The sequence below is a fragment of the Ixodes scapularis genome, unplaced genomic scaffold (genome assembly GCF_016920785.2).
Source record: "Ixodes scapularis isolate PalLabHiFi unplaced genomic scaffold, ASM1692078v2 PGA_scaffold2__306_contigs__length_199485367, whole genome shotgun sequence".
NCBI classification, from domain to species: domain Eukaryota; kingdom Metazoa; phylum Arthropoda; class Arachnida; order Ixodida; family Ixodidae; genus Ixodes; species Ixodes scapularis.
The window spans coordinates 105,306,295-105,318,353 of NW_024609857.1; the positions used below are offsets into that span (position 1 = coordinate 105,306,295).

Genomic DNA, 12,059 nt, shown 5'->3' on the forward strand with positions numbered 1-12,059 from the left:
GGGACATCAGATAAATTGGCTTTAGTGAGGAAATAATTACCATAGGAGACATGAATGCCCACTAAGAAGAGTTTGACGGATTCACAGATACAACCGGAAAGTTCCTAGAAGATTGCTGTGATGCCCTGGACCTAGTGTTAGTTAATGCACAAGTAAAATGCGACGGCAAAATAACGTGGGAACGAAACAACTCACACTCAACAATAGACGACTGCCTCGTGTGCCACACACTGTATGACAGGCTAGGAAGTATGGAAATACGTTAATAAGGAATGTACAAAAAAACTTATAGAGTGACATAAACAAATTAAGATTAAATTTGGCACATTCAAACTAGACCAACAAGCTCAGGAACGAGCGGGTAAGCCGAAACTAAGTGAAGATTAAATACAAAAAAAGTCTCTAAAAGTATTGAGAACATCGTATTGAAACAACCAAATAGAAAGTGGATGTATAAGGATTTATTTCAAACATATTAAAAAAAGGAAACATTAGAGCAGCATCGAATTAAACAAAGAGGAAAACAAAAACGAACAAAGAAACCAAAAAGCTGATGGGATAAGGAGGTCAAAGCAGCCATATTACGGAGCCAAGAGGCATCTAGGGAGCATAGGTGGGCAGAGAAAAGAGAAGCCTTGCCAGCTGAAGTAGCATCAAAATGGGATAACTTCCAAGAGTGGAAAAGGGGACATCAGCTTTAATTCGGGCCAAAGTTGGGAGGGCAAGAGTGCAGAAGTGCAGTGGATGATGGATAATAAATTAAAAGAAAGATAGGAATGCTGCAAAAAAAAGTTTTGGGATCACATTAAAGCGAAGGGGAGAAAGACAGTGGGTTCTTAACACATACTGATCACACAAGAGGGGAAAAGAGTAGAGCTTGAAGAGGCACGAGATTACTAGGCGGACAATCGAAGAGGCTTTCTCCCAGCTTGTGCAGAGGGGGACAGCGGATAGCACTGACAGCAGCAGTGTAGAGGAGGAGCAGAATTGTGTAAACATTTAGAAGACCACAAGAGAATGGGATAAGGCTGAAAGTAATGTTCCAACAGGTACTGCGTGCAGCAATGTCGCACCGCGCGGCCGGCCTCGTCGGAGGACACCGGGGCGCGCTGCTTGTAGGAATGCGCTGCGTGTAGTAATGCTTTACGTAACAAGTCTGAAGTCTCCTCCTGTAATTTTTTTTAACCGCATTGGTTTTGTGTTGCCTTGGCCTGAACACCACTGAACCGGCTCCGACTGCCGCTTTCTGTACATGTCTATAACTGACATATCCCTGTTAGCGCTCCATAAATGCTTGAAAGTTGTATTGCTGAAATCTGTGAAGTCATTTGATAGATTGCAAATGCATGTTTGCTCGAGTCTTCAGAAAATGAACCACCTGGATAGATAATCTTCTACATTCCCCTTTTGTAATATTATAGAAGTCATCGTTAGTCAGCCTGCCACCATCTTCATTCTTGCTTGACAAGCCTTACAGTTTTTTCTCTCATAATGTCTTGATCAAGAGGTGCTATGGTGCTCTGCGCACAAAGCCGAAGGAAAAAATGAAAAGGACAGACTCTTGTTTTGTTTGTTTTTTTGCTATGAACATGTTAAGATATTACATAAGCATGGTTTCTAATATCAAAAAGTAATTATTGGGAGCACTGCTATGTCAAGACCGAATGGCAGATCTTGAAATATGCAAACCACTTTGCAGCGCGTTGGCAGATATTTAATTTCTTTCAATTTGCAGGTTAGGAATACTAGTTTTTTTTTTTACGTTTCAGTTCCAGACAATACTTTTAAACTAGCGATCTTGTTGTTTATTGTTCCAGACAGGCAATAACGTGACAGCAACGTATCGTAAATTTTGTGCCTTCAAAAAAAATATATATGTATTGTATAACTTTATGACGCTCCGCTTAATGTGCCTCACGAAAACGAAGTGACGAAACTGATTTAGTATACAATAGCCAGGAGAAATCGGCCCTCTTTCGAATGTTTTTGTTCTCGTATTTTAGGGGTCATTGCACTTTTACCGTGCATATAACACGCCAATCACACTGAAAGTCCAGAGAGCACCATCTAGCTTAGGGGTATATTCACCCTACTCAAACAAGTGTTTAATTATAATGCCATTGACCTAAGAGAAGATTCAACAGTAATAAAGACGTTATACAGATTATTTCACGCTAAATACTCTACACAAAACGATACTGCTGAATCATTTAGTGCCGAGTCTGCGATAAATGTTAATTATTTGTTTTCCTGCGAATTAAGCGCGGGAGCATTTCATTCATAAATACACCTACTTGTTGTTTTTTTCGTTTCTTTTACGCGTCCAATGCCATTCTGAAACGTCACAATGGTATAGAAAGAAGTGTCATCAGCGCGGTTAATTACACTTGTTTCCAACTGCGTATCCTACCTGTGGCCTCTTTTACTCCAACACAGCGCTGCGAGTGCTGCGGAAATACTATATATATTATACTTCGCTGCTAGACCCTTTGAATAGATAGGTTATCAATCCCGACGATTTCGCCCACTCGCCCCAAGAAAGGGCTAATTAAAGAAAAAATAGCTTGATGGCGGGAGCTGACGAATAAAACTGACTAAGCAGCTTCACTGGTCCTTAGTCCCAGTCAGGTACAAAGCAGTGGCGAGAAAAAAATGAACATGAACACTAAAACTCACCATAATATAAGTACTTTATAATTTTATAAATGTGTGTGTTCCATCACAAACAAAGAACTAGAACCATAAGGAATAATTAGTTGACCGTAGTAGTTTAGATCTTCTGCTATTTTTCTTTCCTTGTTTACTTTTAGGAGAAAAACCCGGATTTTCTGACTACATGATCTGGCCGTTCTTCGCAAGGGCGATTGCAATTTCAACTGTCTTCCCCGATTTGAAGCTGCCAACCGCTCAAGAGTCCCCACTGGTCGTCAGGTGGATGGAGGCGATGAAGAAAGATGGCGCTTCTGGCGCCCTTCCGCCCGAAGATAATTTCGTAAAATACATAAAGTCCTCCCTGGCTGGAAACGCTGATCCCGATGTGGGGCTATAATTTCGAGACAGGCATTTGATGATGTCCAGGTGGTGCATTTCGATATATTTTTAATCGAGCTCTTACTTACTCTTGGGTAATTTAACAGGCATCAGAGAGGTGTGGGTGGCTCTTTTTGCGGACGTCTCAATTTTGTACATGAGGAGTTTCGATACATGACAAAGAAAGTGCAATAAAACACTAATATCAATTTTTTCGGCTATAGTAGCGTAGCGGATAAGACAAAAACAGTTAACTACCTACGTACAACCCTCGTTTTCTCCAAAAATGTATCCCCCTAGCGTTCAACTCTCCTAAAACTGCGAAGGGAAGCCTCATTCAGCCTTTTTGTCTGGTTGAGAGAACGCAAAGCGTGGAAAGGACGTAGAAAAGAAGAAGGCGGAAAAAAGTGGAAAGCGCAAGGTTAAAGCCCGAATTTAAGAAACTTAAAGCAGAAGACTGGAAGATATGAAGTATGGGTATGCAAACTAAGTCAGCCTGTAAACTGTAAAAAAGATGACAATTGCTTAGGGTGACCACCCGTCCCGCGACTCGCGGGACTGTCCCTCATCGAGGGCTCGTGTCCCACGTCCCGCGAGAAATTCCCGAATCTTCAAAATGTCCCGCATTTCACACTGTCGTAAAATTCACTCTGCAACTCATGGTGCTGCCGAGCAACGGGGCACGGAAAAGCGCTGAGGTCGCTGGTTATCGTGCGAATCGCAATGGTACGCCATTTTCTACACAAGAATTGCGGGAAGCGACCGTCGTTCTTGCAGGAGATCCGACGCGCATGCGCCGTTGTGCCTCTCCCTTTGGTAGGAAAATATTGTAAGAAAAAATTGTTCGCCAAAAGTTTAAATACAATTATTGTAATTATTTTCAAATTGCTGCTTCAATTTGAAAGGGTTGCTCTGGCATCTTTTTTTTTCTTCGGTGAAGCCAGTCACACAAAGCAAAAAGCCTGCAACTCACAAAAGTTGAAAAGGACATAATCTTAAAAATTTATGTAGGACCATGTTGATAAAAGTAAGCGTTGACAGGAAACAATAATTTGAAAAATATTTACGGTGTCTTATTTCCATTTAATACATTAAGTTCTGCTGCAACCGATTTTTATGTTTTCAGCTTCGACACATTTAATAACATACGTATTTAGCATTAAAAATGTGTCACTGGAAGTGAAAATTATTTGAACTTAATTGCTGCTGTACAATTTGTAGGTGTATAAACAGCACCGGATATTAAATCTGTTAACAGCCTCGGTTCGTGGTGTGTGTGTTAATAAACTTCCTCTAACCCCCCCCCCCCCCCCCCCCTGCCCCGCTTGTCCCGCATTTCGCTAGCAGGAAGGTGGTCACCCTACAATTGCTAGACGAAGTATATGCCAATTCTAAAGGGAGCTCAGTGTCTCTTAAAGGGATACTTCAACGAAATTTGAAATATTCCCGTCGGGTTCAAAAATAGGTTGAATATGATCTACAATATCCGTAAATGACAGTCGCACGGTTGTATTTTGAGCCTGGTGGCTGTATTTTTCGTTATAAATGGCCCACTCTGCCAAGCGCTCGGAGAAGGCCCAGTGGAGACCACGTGATATCCAACGCAATCGTGACGTAGGTCGTCTCGGGACGAGCAAAGCTACGGCGAGGCTGACGTCGAGAAGATGGCCTAGTCGTTCCAGCCACCGAAGCGGCTGCTTTTGTACCAATTTTGAGCGACGGGTTAATCTTCTATAATCTTGTAGGGAGACAATAGCGACACACAAAAGGCACTCTCGGGAAGCAGGGAGTTCCTCCTTCCCGTCCTCTCTCGTCGTGGCCGGAGGCGAGACACTCACCGTCACTAGCTGTCAAGGTTCCTAGACGGGCATTACAAGCGAGGCGTTAGCGACATCCACCAGGTGCTCTTTGCTAATCGTTTAATTCGTTTTAAAATTCCTTTTCGAGACTTTTTAATCAAGATATTGATATGTTCGATGTGATACTGCTCCTTTGAACATACATAAACCAAAAATGAGCACCAAAATTTTGTTGTAGTATCCCTTTAAGGCCAGGACAGGGATACTGCGAGAACGAGACTAAATATCAGGATATAGATACTTTTAGAGTGCGTGTAGAGGAGGATTTGACGGCTGAACAATTAATACTCTTTTGTAACAACCTTTACCGTGAACTTGAGGAAGGCAACACTCAGTCCGAATGTGTGCATGTCTGTTGTTTTTTTTCGTTCGCCTTGTCTAGGGCTGAAATTTTGCACCGATGGAGTCAATGCATTCGAGTTTAAGGGTGTGGGTCGCTCTACTATACTGCTGCCCAATCGGTCCCTGCCTGGTCCGCCCTCCCAAGAAGTCACACGAGCAAGAATGAATTCAAATCACTTTACTGTTTCGGCTGGTCGCTGTGCCTTGCCGTTGCAGTCCTCGTCCGTGTCTTGCCCCAGTGCCTGGCGGAATCTCACGTGCCCTCCTGTCACGCGCACCGGGCCGCCGGCCACCGCTCCTGCCCCCTCGCGCGCCGTCGTCCTCCTCGGCTTCCCACACTTCCCCCCCCTCAAGGCCCGGTCTTCGGGGGGGGCCCCGGGTGCTCACTGGTTTTGGCCGAGGAGTTGTTCTACCTCGGCCATGATGGCGTCGTCGGAAGTCGAGGGGGACGGAGGGGGCTGGTACACGACACTGGCCCGATGACTTGGCCCGCAGGATGTGGTGGCGGCCGGTGTTGTGGGGGCCGTCGTGGTGGCGGGTTCGATGGCCGCGGCTGCGGGAGCCGGTGCGGTGGCACGGTTTTCGGGAGGCCGGGCTGGTTGAACGGAGGCCAAGGCAGCGGGAGCCAGGAGGTCCGGGCGGCTTGCCCTCAGGGTCTGGACCGCTGCCGCCACGTGGTCCGGGAGGGGCTGTGCCTCCAGCAGGTCAGCATGGAGTCGACCTGCTTCGTGGGTTTCCAGATGTATTATGGGGACCCCGCACAGCCAGCAGGTGTCAGGCGCTCCCAAGACCCGTGGCGCCGCCGGCTGCGTGTGGCCACGGAACGGGAGTGGGACTTGGTGGTCGGGCTGGCCAGGCGTTGGTCTGGGTTGATGCTTCCAACGCCGGCGGGAAACGAAGTGGACCGCCCCTCCTTCCTCCCACGCCGTCCACGTGGCCACGGTGTGGCAGGGGGGCCGACTCCAGGCAGGTCCCCCGGTCGTAGACGGACCCGCTCCGTGGTGCGGGGGCTCCGTCGCGGACGGCCCTGCCTGGTGCCGCGATGTTGCTGCGGACGGCCCTGCCCCGTGCCGCGAAGGCCTGCCGGCTGCCGGGCTCGCGGTACCTGCGGAGCCCGGGCGGCGCTGGCCCGCTCCGCCGTTCGGCCATCCCCGGTGTTGACGCCTCCCTGGGCGGCCGCCCCGAGGGATTGGTCGACCGGACCACTGGGGTCCAGCCGCCCCGGGGCCTGGCCCGTCCGGTGGGCCTCCTGGGTGTGGCCCCCTGGGGCGGTTTCTCCAAGGAGGCATCCTGTGTAGAAAGAACACTGTCAGACACCGGAAAATCATCACTTTCTGTGGCCGAATGTGGCGGCGGCGGTAGTTTTCATTCACTATGTTCCCCATCGCGACGGTAATACCCCTTCAAGTCCGCGATGTGAACTGGACCCGACTCCTCATTTGTATCACACCGAGTGAGTTTATAAGTAAGCCGTGACATTCGCGTCTTTACCTCATAGGGCCCTTCCCATCTGTGAGCAAGCGATGCGGCGAAACCGCCAGCTGCGTTACTCAGAGGGTGGGTTCTTCTCAGGACCAAGTCACCAACCTTGAATTCCAAGTGCCTATGGCTCCTGTCATACTGCGCCGCTTGCTCGATCCTTGCGGCATCAAGATTCTCTCTAGCATCGTGCAGCGCCCCAGACAAGCGGTTCGTTAGCTGTTCCGCATACCTAGAGAGCGGGCGTCCTGGTGTTCCTTGGTTGCTCCGTAACTCGTTCTCCAGCGGAGACGGGATCTCTTTACCCAGGTTCAGAAACGCTGGCGTGAAACCAGTCGATCTGTTCACAGTATTCCGGATGGCAAAACCCATCTCAGCGATGTGCTCATCCCAGTCTCGGTGTCTCTCCGTTAGCGCGATCAGCATGCTTTTGATATTCCGATTCACACGCTCAGTGATATTGGCTTGGGGATGGTACGGTGTTGTCCTCTTGTGCTTTATGTTCAGCGCCAAGCAGGAGTCCACGAACACTTTACTAGTAAAATAACTAGCGTTATCACTAATGAGACACCTGGGTGTGCCGAAGCGTAGGAAAGTATCCAGTAACTTTTCCCAGATCCGCTCTGAAACCAGCTTCCTCAGTGGGTACAGCTCTGCCCACTTTGAGAAATGATCGGTAATAACCAAGAGGTACTGGTTTCCCCGCGGACTTCTCGGCAGTGGGCCGATGATGTCGCAAGCGACGATCTCCCACGGGTAGTGACTCTCCACCGACTGCATCAAGCCCGGAGGCTTGCCCCCTCTGGGCTTCGCTTTCTGGCAGGCTGGACAGCTGCGGGCGTATCGGAGTGCGTCTTGCCTCATCCCCGGCCAGGTCGCGGCGCGGCATAACTTATGAAAAGTCTTGCTGCCACTGCCATGACCTGCCAGAGCCGAGTCGTGGAAGTACCCGATAAACCTCTTCCGTAGCTTCCTGGGAATCACCACCCTGAAGGGAGACTCATTACTCTCCCCTTCATCGATCGTTGGGATGTAGCGAAGCAATAAGCCGTCTTCGCCCAGCAGATATGAATCAAATTGATCATTAACTCGACCGCCAGCCTTCCCGGTGTCTACCGCAATTTCAGCCAGTTTACCCAACACCCGCTGGCAAAAACCATCTGCTTTCTGGGCCTCGACAAGCTCTTCCTTGCTGACCACTTCACCCCAAGCGACGATCCTTTGCTCCTTCGTGCCGCGCGCTAAGGCTGCTACGAGTGCCGGTTGCTTCGCCTCCTCCCAACCGTCCGTGAGGGACCTCACCCCTGCATCCGGAGACATTCTCCTGTTCTTCCCGCGCTTCTCGTTACACTCTGGTTGCGTCACCTCCTCCCAACCACCATCCTGGGGCGCCCGAGAGAGCGCATCCGCGACCTTGTTGGTCGATCCCTTTCGGTACTCAACCGTGTACGAGTAGCGCTGCAAGGTTAGTACCCAGCGGGCCAGCCTTCCCGCGGGCTCTTTTAGCCTCTGAATCCAGGTAAGTGCTGCGTGATCAGTCTGAATAACGAAAGTCGTACCGTCTAAATAGAGGTCGAACTTCTTCAGAGCAAACATGACGGCCAACCCCTCCTTTTCCGTCACGCTGTAATTGCGTTCCGACGGTGTGAGCGTTCGACTAGCGAATGCCACAGGGCGCAACTGTCCATCGTGCTCCTGTAGCAATACTGCTCCGACACCGTAGTCGCTCGCATCTGTCTGCACAACAAAATGCCGATTAAGATCTGGTAACCGAAGGCTAGCGGTGCTTGCTATTGCCCTCGCGAGAGACGAGAAGGCAGCACCCTGCTCTGGACCCCAGACCCACCTCGAGCCTTTCCGGAGCAGCAAATTCAATGGCCGCGCCAGCTCCGCGCACATCGGGATGAACTGCCGGTAAAAGCCAACCATCCCCAGAAACCTTTGAAGGCTCTTTACATCGTGCGGTGGTGGATAATCGAGAATGGCCCTCAATTTCTCATCGTTCGGCTTCAAGGTACCATTGTCTACGACAAAGCCCAAAAGATTTACCTTTGAGGCGGCCAGTTGCACCTTTTTTGGATTAATCGTTAGACCGGCCTCACTCATTCGCCTTAAGACGATCTCGAGATGAGTTAGGTGCTCTTTGAACGACTTGGAGAATACCACAACGTCATCCATGTAGGCCATGGCGAAGTTAAATTTCGCATCGCCCAGCACGATGTCCATGAGCCGTTGGAAACTCGACGGCGAGTTCGACAACCCAAACGGAAGACGCGTAAACTCAAATAACCCCCTGTAACAGGTGAACGCCGTCTTTTGGACATCGTCTGGCGCCACCTGGATCTGGAGAAAGCCCCTGCTACAATCCAGCGTGGTGAAAACCCTCGCGCCTCCAAGCGAATACATTATAGACTCAATAGAGGGAAAAGGATACGCGTCCCTTCTAGTGACCTCATTAAGTCTTCGGTAATCAACGCAAAGGCGCGCGGTGCCGTCTTTCTTTGGCGCCAAAACTACTGGAAACGCCCAGGGACTCTGCGATGGCCGCACCGCCCCTGTGTCCAGCATCTCGTCGAGAGCCGCGTCTAGGAGGGCCCGTTTATGTAGGCTTAGTGGTCTAGGATTACACCCCCACGGCCTGGCCTCTCCTGTATCTATCTTATGTTGTAAAACAGTCGTAAGCCCCGGTCTCTCGGTAAACATAGCTGCGTGTTGGGACAAGGCGTTCGCTAGCATCCGCCGTTGGTCGGCGGGCCCATCGAAAGACGCAATTATCATTTCGACGTTCCCGGGCACGACTCGCGCAGCTAATACCTGCTCCTGGCGTGACGCAGCGAGCGAACGTTCCATTCCCTGCACCAGAGATGATGGGGCAACAAAGGGAATAAGAGGAGAAAACGCATGATAACGATACCCGTTGTTCCTCAAGTCCAGGATTATGCCCTCACGACAGACGAAGTCCTGCCCCAAAATAACAGGAATCGACATACCGGGCAAGTAAACGAAGCGTTGCCTCCTTCGTCTGCCGTCAAGGCCAAGGTGAAGGCGGATCGCCCCTTGCGCTTCGGCCAATCCTGTCGCTAAACGCAGCGGAGTTACAAGTTCCCGCGCGCAAAGGTTCCTGTTACGGCAGTCCTCGTACACATTATCGCCAATTAGAGAAAGGGTAGAACCGGTGTCAATTAGTGCCGAATATTCTCTACCACCGATCTCTACACGCACGTACGGGCCCTACTCAGGTGTCGTGCTCTGAGCCCGACACGCCGACGGGGCCATCGCCACGCGGTCGCCGGCCACAATTTCCGCCCTGTCGGCACACTGATACTGGGCCTCGGCAGCGGCCGGCAACCTCGACTCAGAGGACCTGATTAGTGGCGCCGGCCTCTGGCGTTTCCCTGGGAACCCTGAGAACCAGACGCTACCCACGTGCAATGCCGCCTGATGTGCCCAAGACGGTGACAGTTGTAACACCTGACTTGTGGCCGGTCGTTACGCGCAACCTGTCCATCGTTACTCTCACGCGACACTTCATCTGTGGCAAACCGCGGTGAGTCATGATTCCCGCGACTGTCGTGACCAGTCGCGCCTCTGCGGTGGTTGACCACTGCGCCACCCCCACGGGTCTGCACTCGGGCCGAGTTTGCGTTGGCTGCCCTGCGCCTTTGCTCGTAAGCGAAGGGGTCCAAAGCCCGGGGCGTTATAGTTACCCCGTGACCGCGCTCCGCAACGGCCGTATACGCTGTCCGCGACTCAATGTGAGTGTCTGCGGCGCGTCCTGCCCACGCGCATCTTGGCTCTAGGGACTCCTCGGCCCTCGGAGGGGGGCGGTAATGCAGCTCAGCGAGCAAGCCCGCTTGGACCGTTCGCGCCTCTCTGGCAAGTGCCTCCAGATCCGCGAAATCCCGTCCGCGCAGATAGGCTTTGAATCTAGGGTGACATTGCCGTATCGCTCTAGCTACCTTCTCTGCGTCAGACGCGGATGGTTCGGCCCTCGAGTAGAGCTCCTGGAGCGCGCGAACGTACTCCACGAGGCTCTCGTCGGGGTGCTGAGTGCGATTAGCTAGTTCGTCCCTAATCCGCATCTCGTAATCAGGGGGCAAAAATTCCTCCCTAAACCGCGTCCGGAAGTCCGCCATCGATAGAAACGGTCGTTGCAACCGTCTCCAGCGCGACGCGTCGCCCGTTAACGCGATTGGCACGATCTGCACCAAGGCCGTTTCGTCTGATGCTCCCAACGCGGCTACATACGCGTCTAGGTCCTGTAAGAAATCGTGGACCGATTTCCCGTCGGAATATCCCGCGTAAGTCGGCGTCGGTACGGACAACCGCGGTCGGGGCAGAGACATAGGCGCGGCACTCGCGACTCCTGGAGTCGTCGCGATTTGTCGCGAGAACGTCTCCATCATCGCCGTCATGGCGCGCATAAACTCGCCGATATCTGCCGCGCCTCCAGCTGGAGCTGGTGGTAAAATCCCAGCATCTGGAGATGCTCGCGTACTAGAGCCTTCTCCGGCCCCCGCAGCGTCAGTCGGTTCCTGAGTTCCGCTCTCAGACGAGTCGTCCTCGTCCCTATTGGGGGTCGACCTCGTCTTGGGGGGCATCGTTAGCGTTTACCCTTTTACACCACGCTGAACGCTCAATAGATCTGTGTGACTCCCCGGGACGAACAGAACAAGCAGCAGACCAATCGGGCCCCACGTTGGAAGCGCCAGTTGTGTGGGTCGCTCTACTATACTGCTGCCCAATCGGTCCCTGCCTGGTCCGCCCTCCCAAGAAGTCACACGAGCAAGAATGAATTCAAATCACTTTACTGTTTCGGCTGGTCGCTGTGCCTTGCCGTTGCAGTCCTCGTCCGTGTCTTGCCCCAGTGCCTGGCGGAATCTCACGTGCCCTCTTGTCACGCGCACCGGGCCGCCGGCCACCGCTCCTGCCCCCTCGCGCGCCGTCGTCCTCCTCGGCTTCCCACAAGGGTAGCAAAGAAAAATCGGAAATTAAAAGAAAAGGGTCGAGGAGTATATCTATATAATTAAGACGCTAGTCTCAGGCTGTCGTCAATAAAGGTCAACGTAAAATGGTTTAAAAAAAGGTAAATTTTGCAAACACAGCGGTGGTCAGGGATAACTCGCAAGGTTTTTCTTCCTCTGTTTTAAGCCTAATAAACAGTCAAAAAGTTCGCTGGGTTTTTTGAGTGGCCTTCTTTGTACTGGTGAGTTTCTTTTCTAATTTTTTAAGTGTGCCGTGAAGTTTTGAGCGGTCTGGATTTTAGGGTTACGATGTTTTTTAGTGAGGGAAGTGTCCCTGAGCTAGGAGGTGTCAGCTTTTTTTTTTTTTTCGATGCCTTTTGTAGTT

The 12,059-nt window shown here is 51.1% G+C and overlaps 2 protein-coding genes and 1 pseudogene across 2 annotated transcripts in view; 2 read left to right on the top strand and 1 right to left on the bottom strand.

Moving 5' to 3' along the window:
* The window catches only part of LOC8051547 (glutathione S-transferase omega-1-like), a 29,226-nt gene extending 26,177 nt beyond the window's left edge, over positions 1–3,049 (top strand). Inside the window, exon 5 of the mRNA XM_002435619.5 lies at positions 2,811–3,049. Within this exon, the coding sequence (XP_002435664.4) occupies positions 2,811–3,049 (239 nt within the window). The remainder of the gene's footprint in view (positions 1–2,810) is intronic.
* Positions 1–12,059, top strand: part of LOC8040254 (solute carrier organic anion transporter family member 5A1) — a 667,105-nt gene that overhangs the window by 370,368 nt on the left and 284,678 nt on the right. The gene's annotated exons all lie outside the window — the stretch shown is intronic.
* On the bottom strand, positions 5,328–6,385 carry LOC121836782 (annotated as a pseudogene).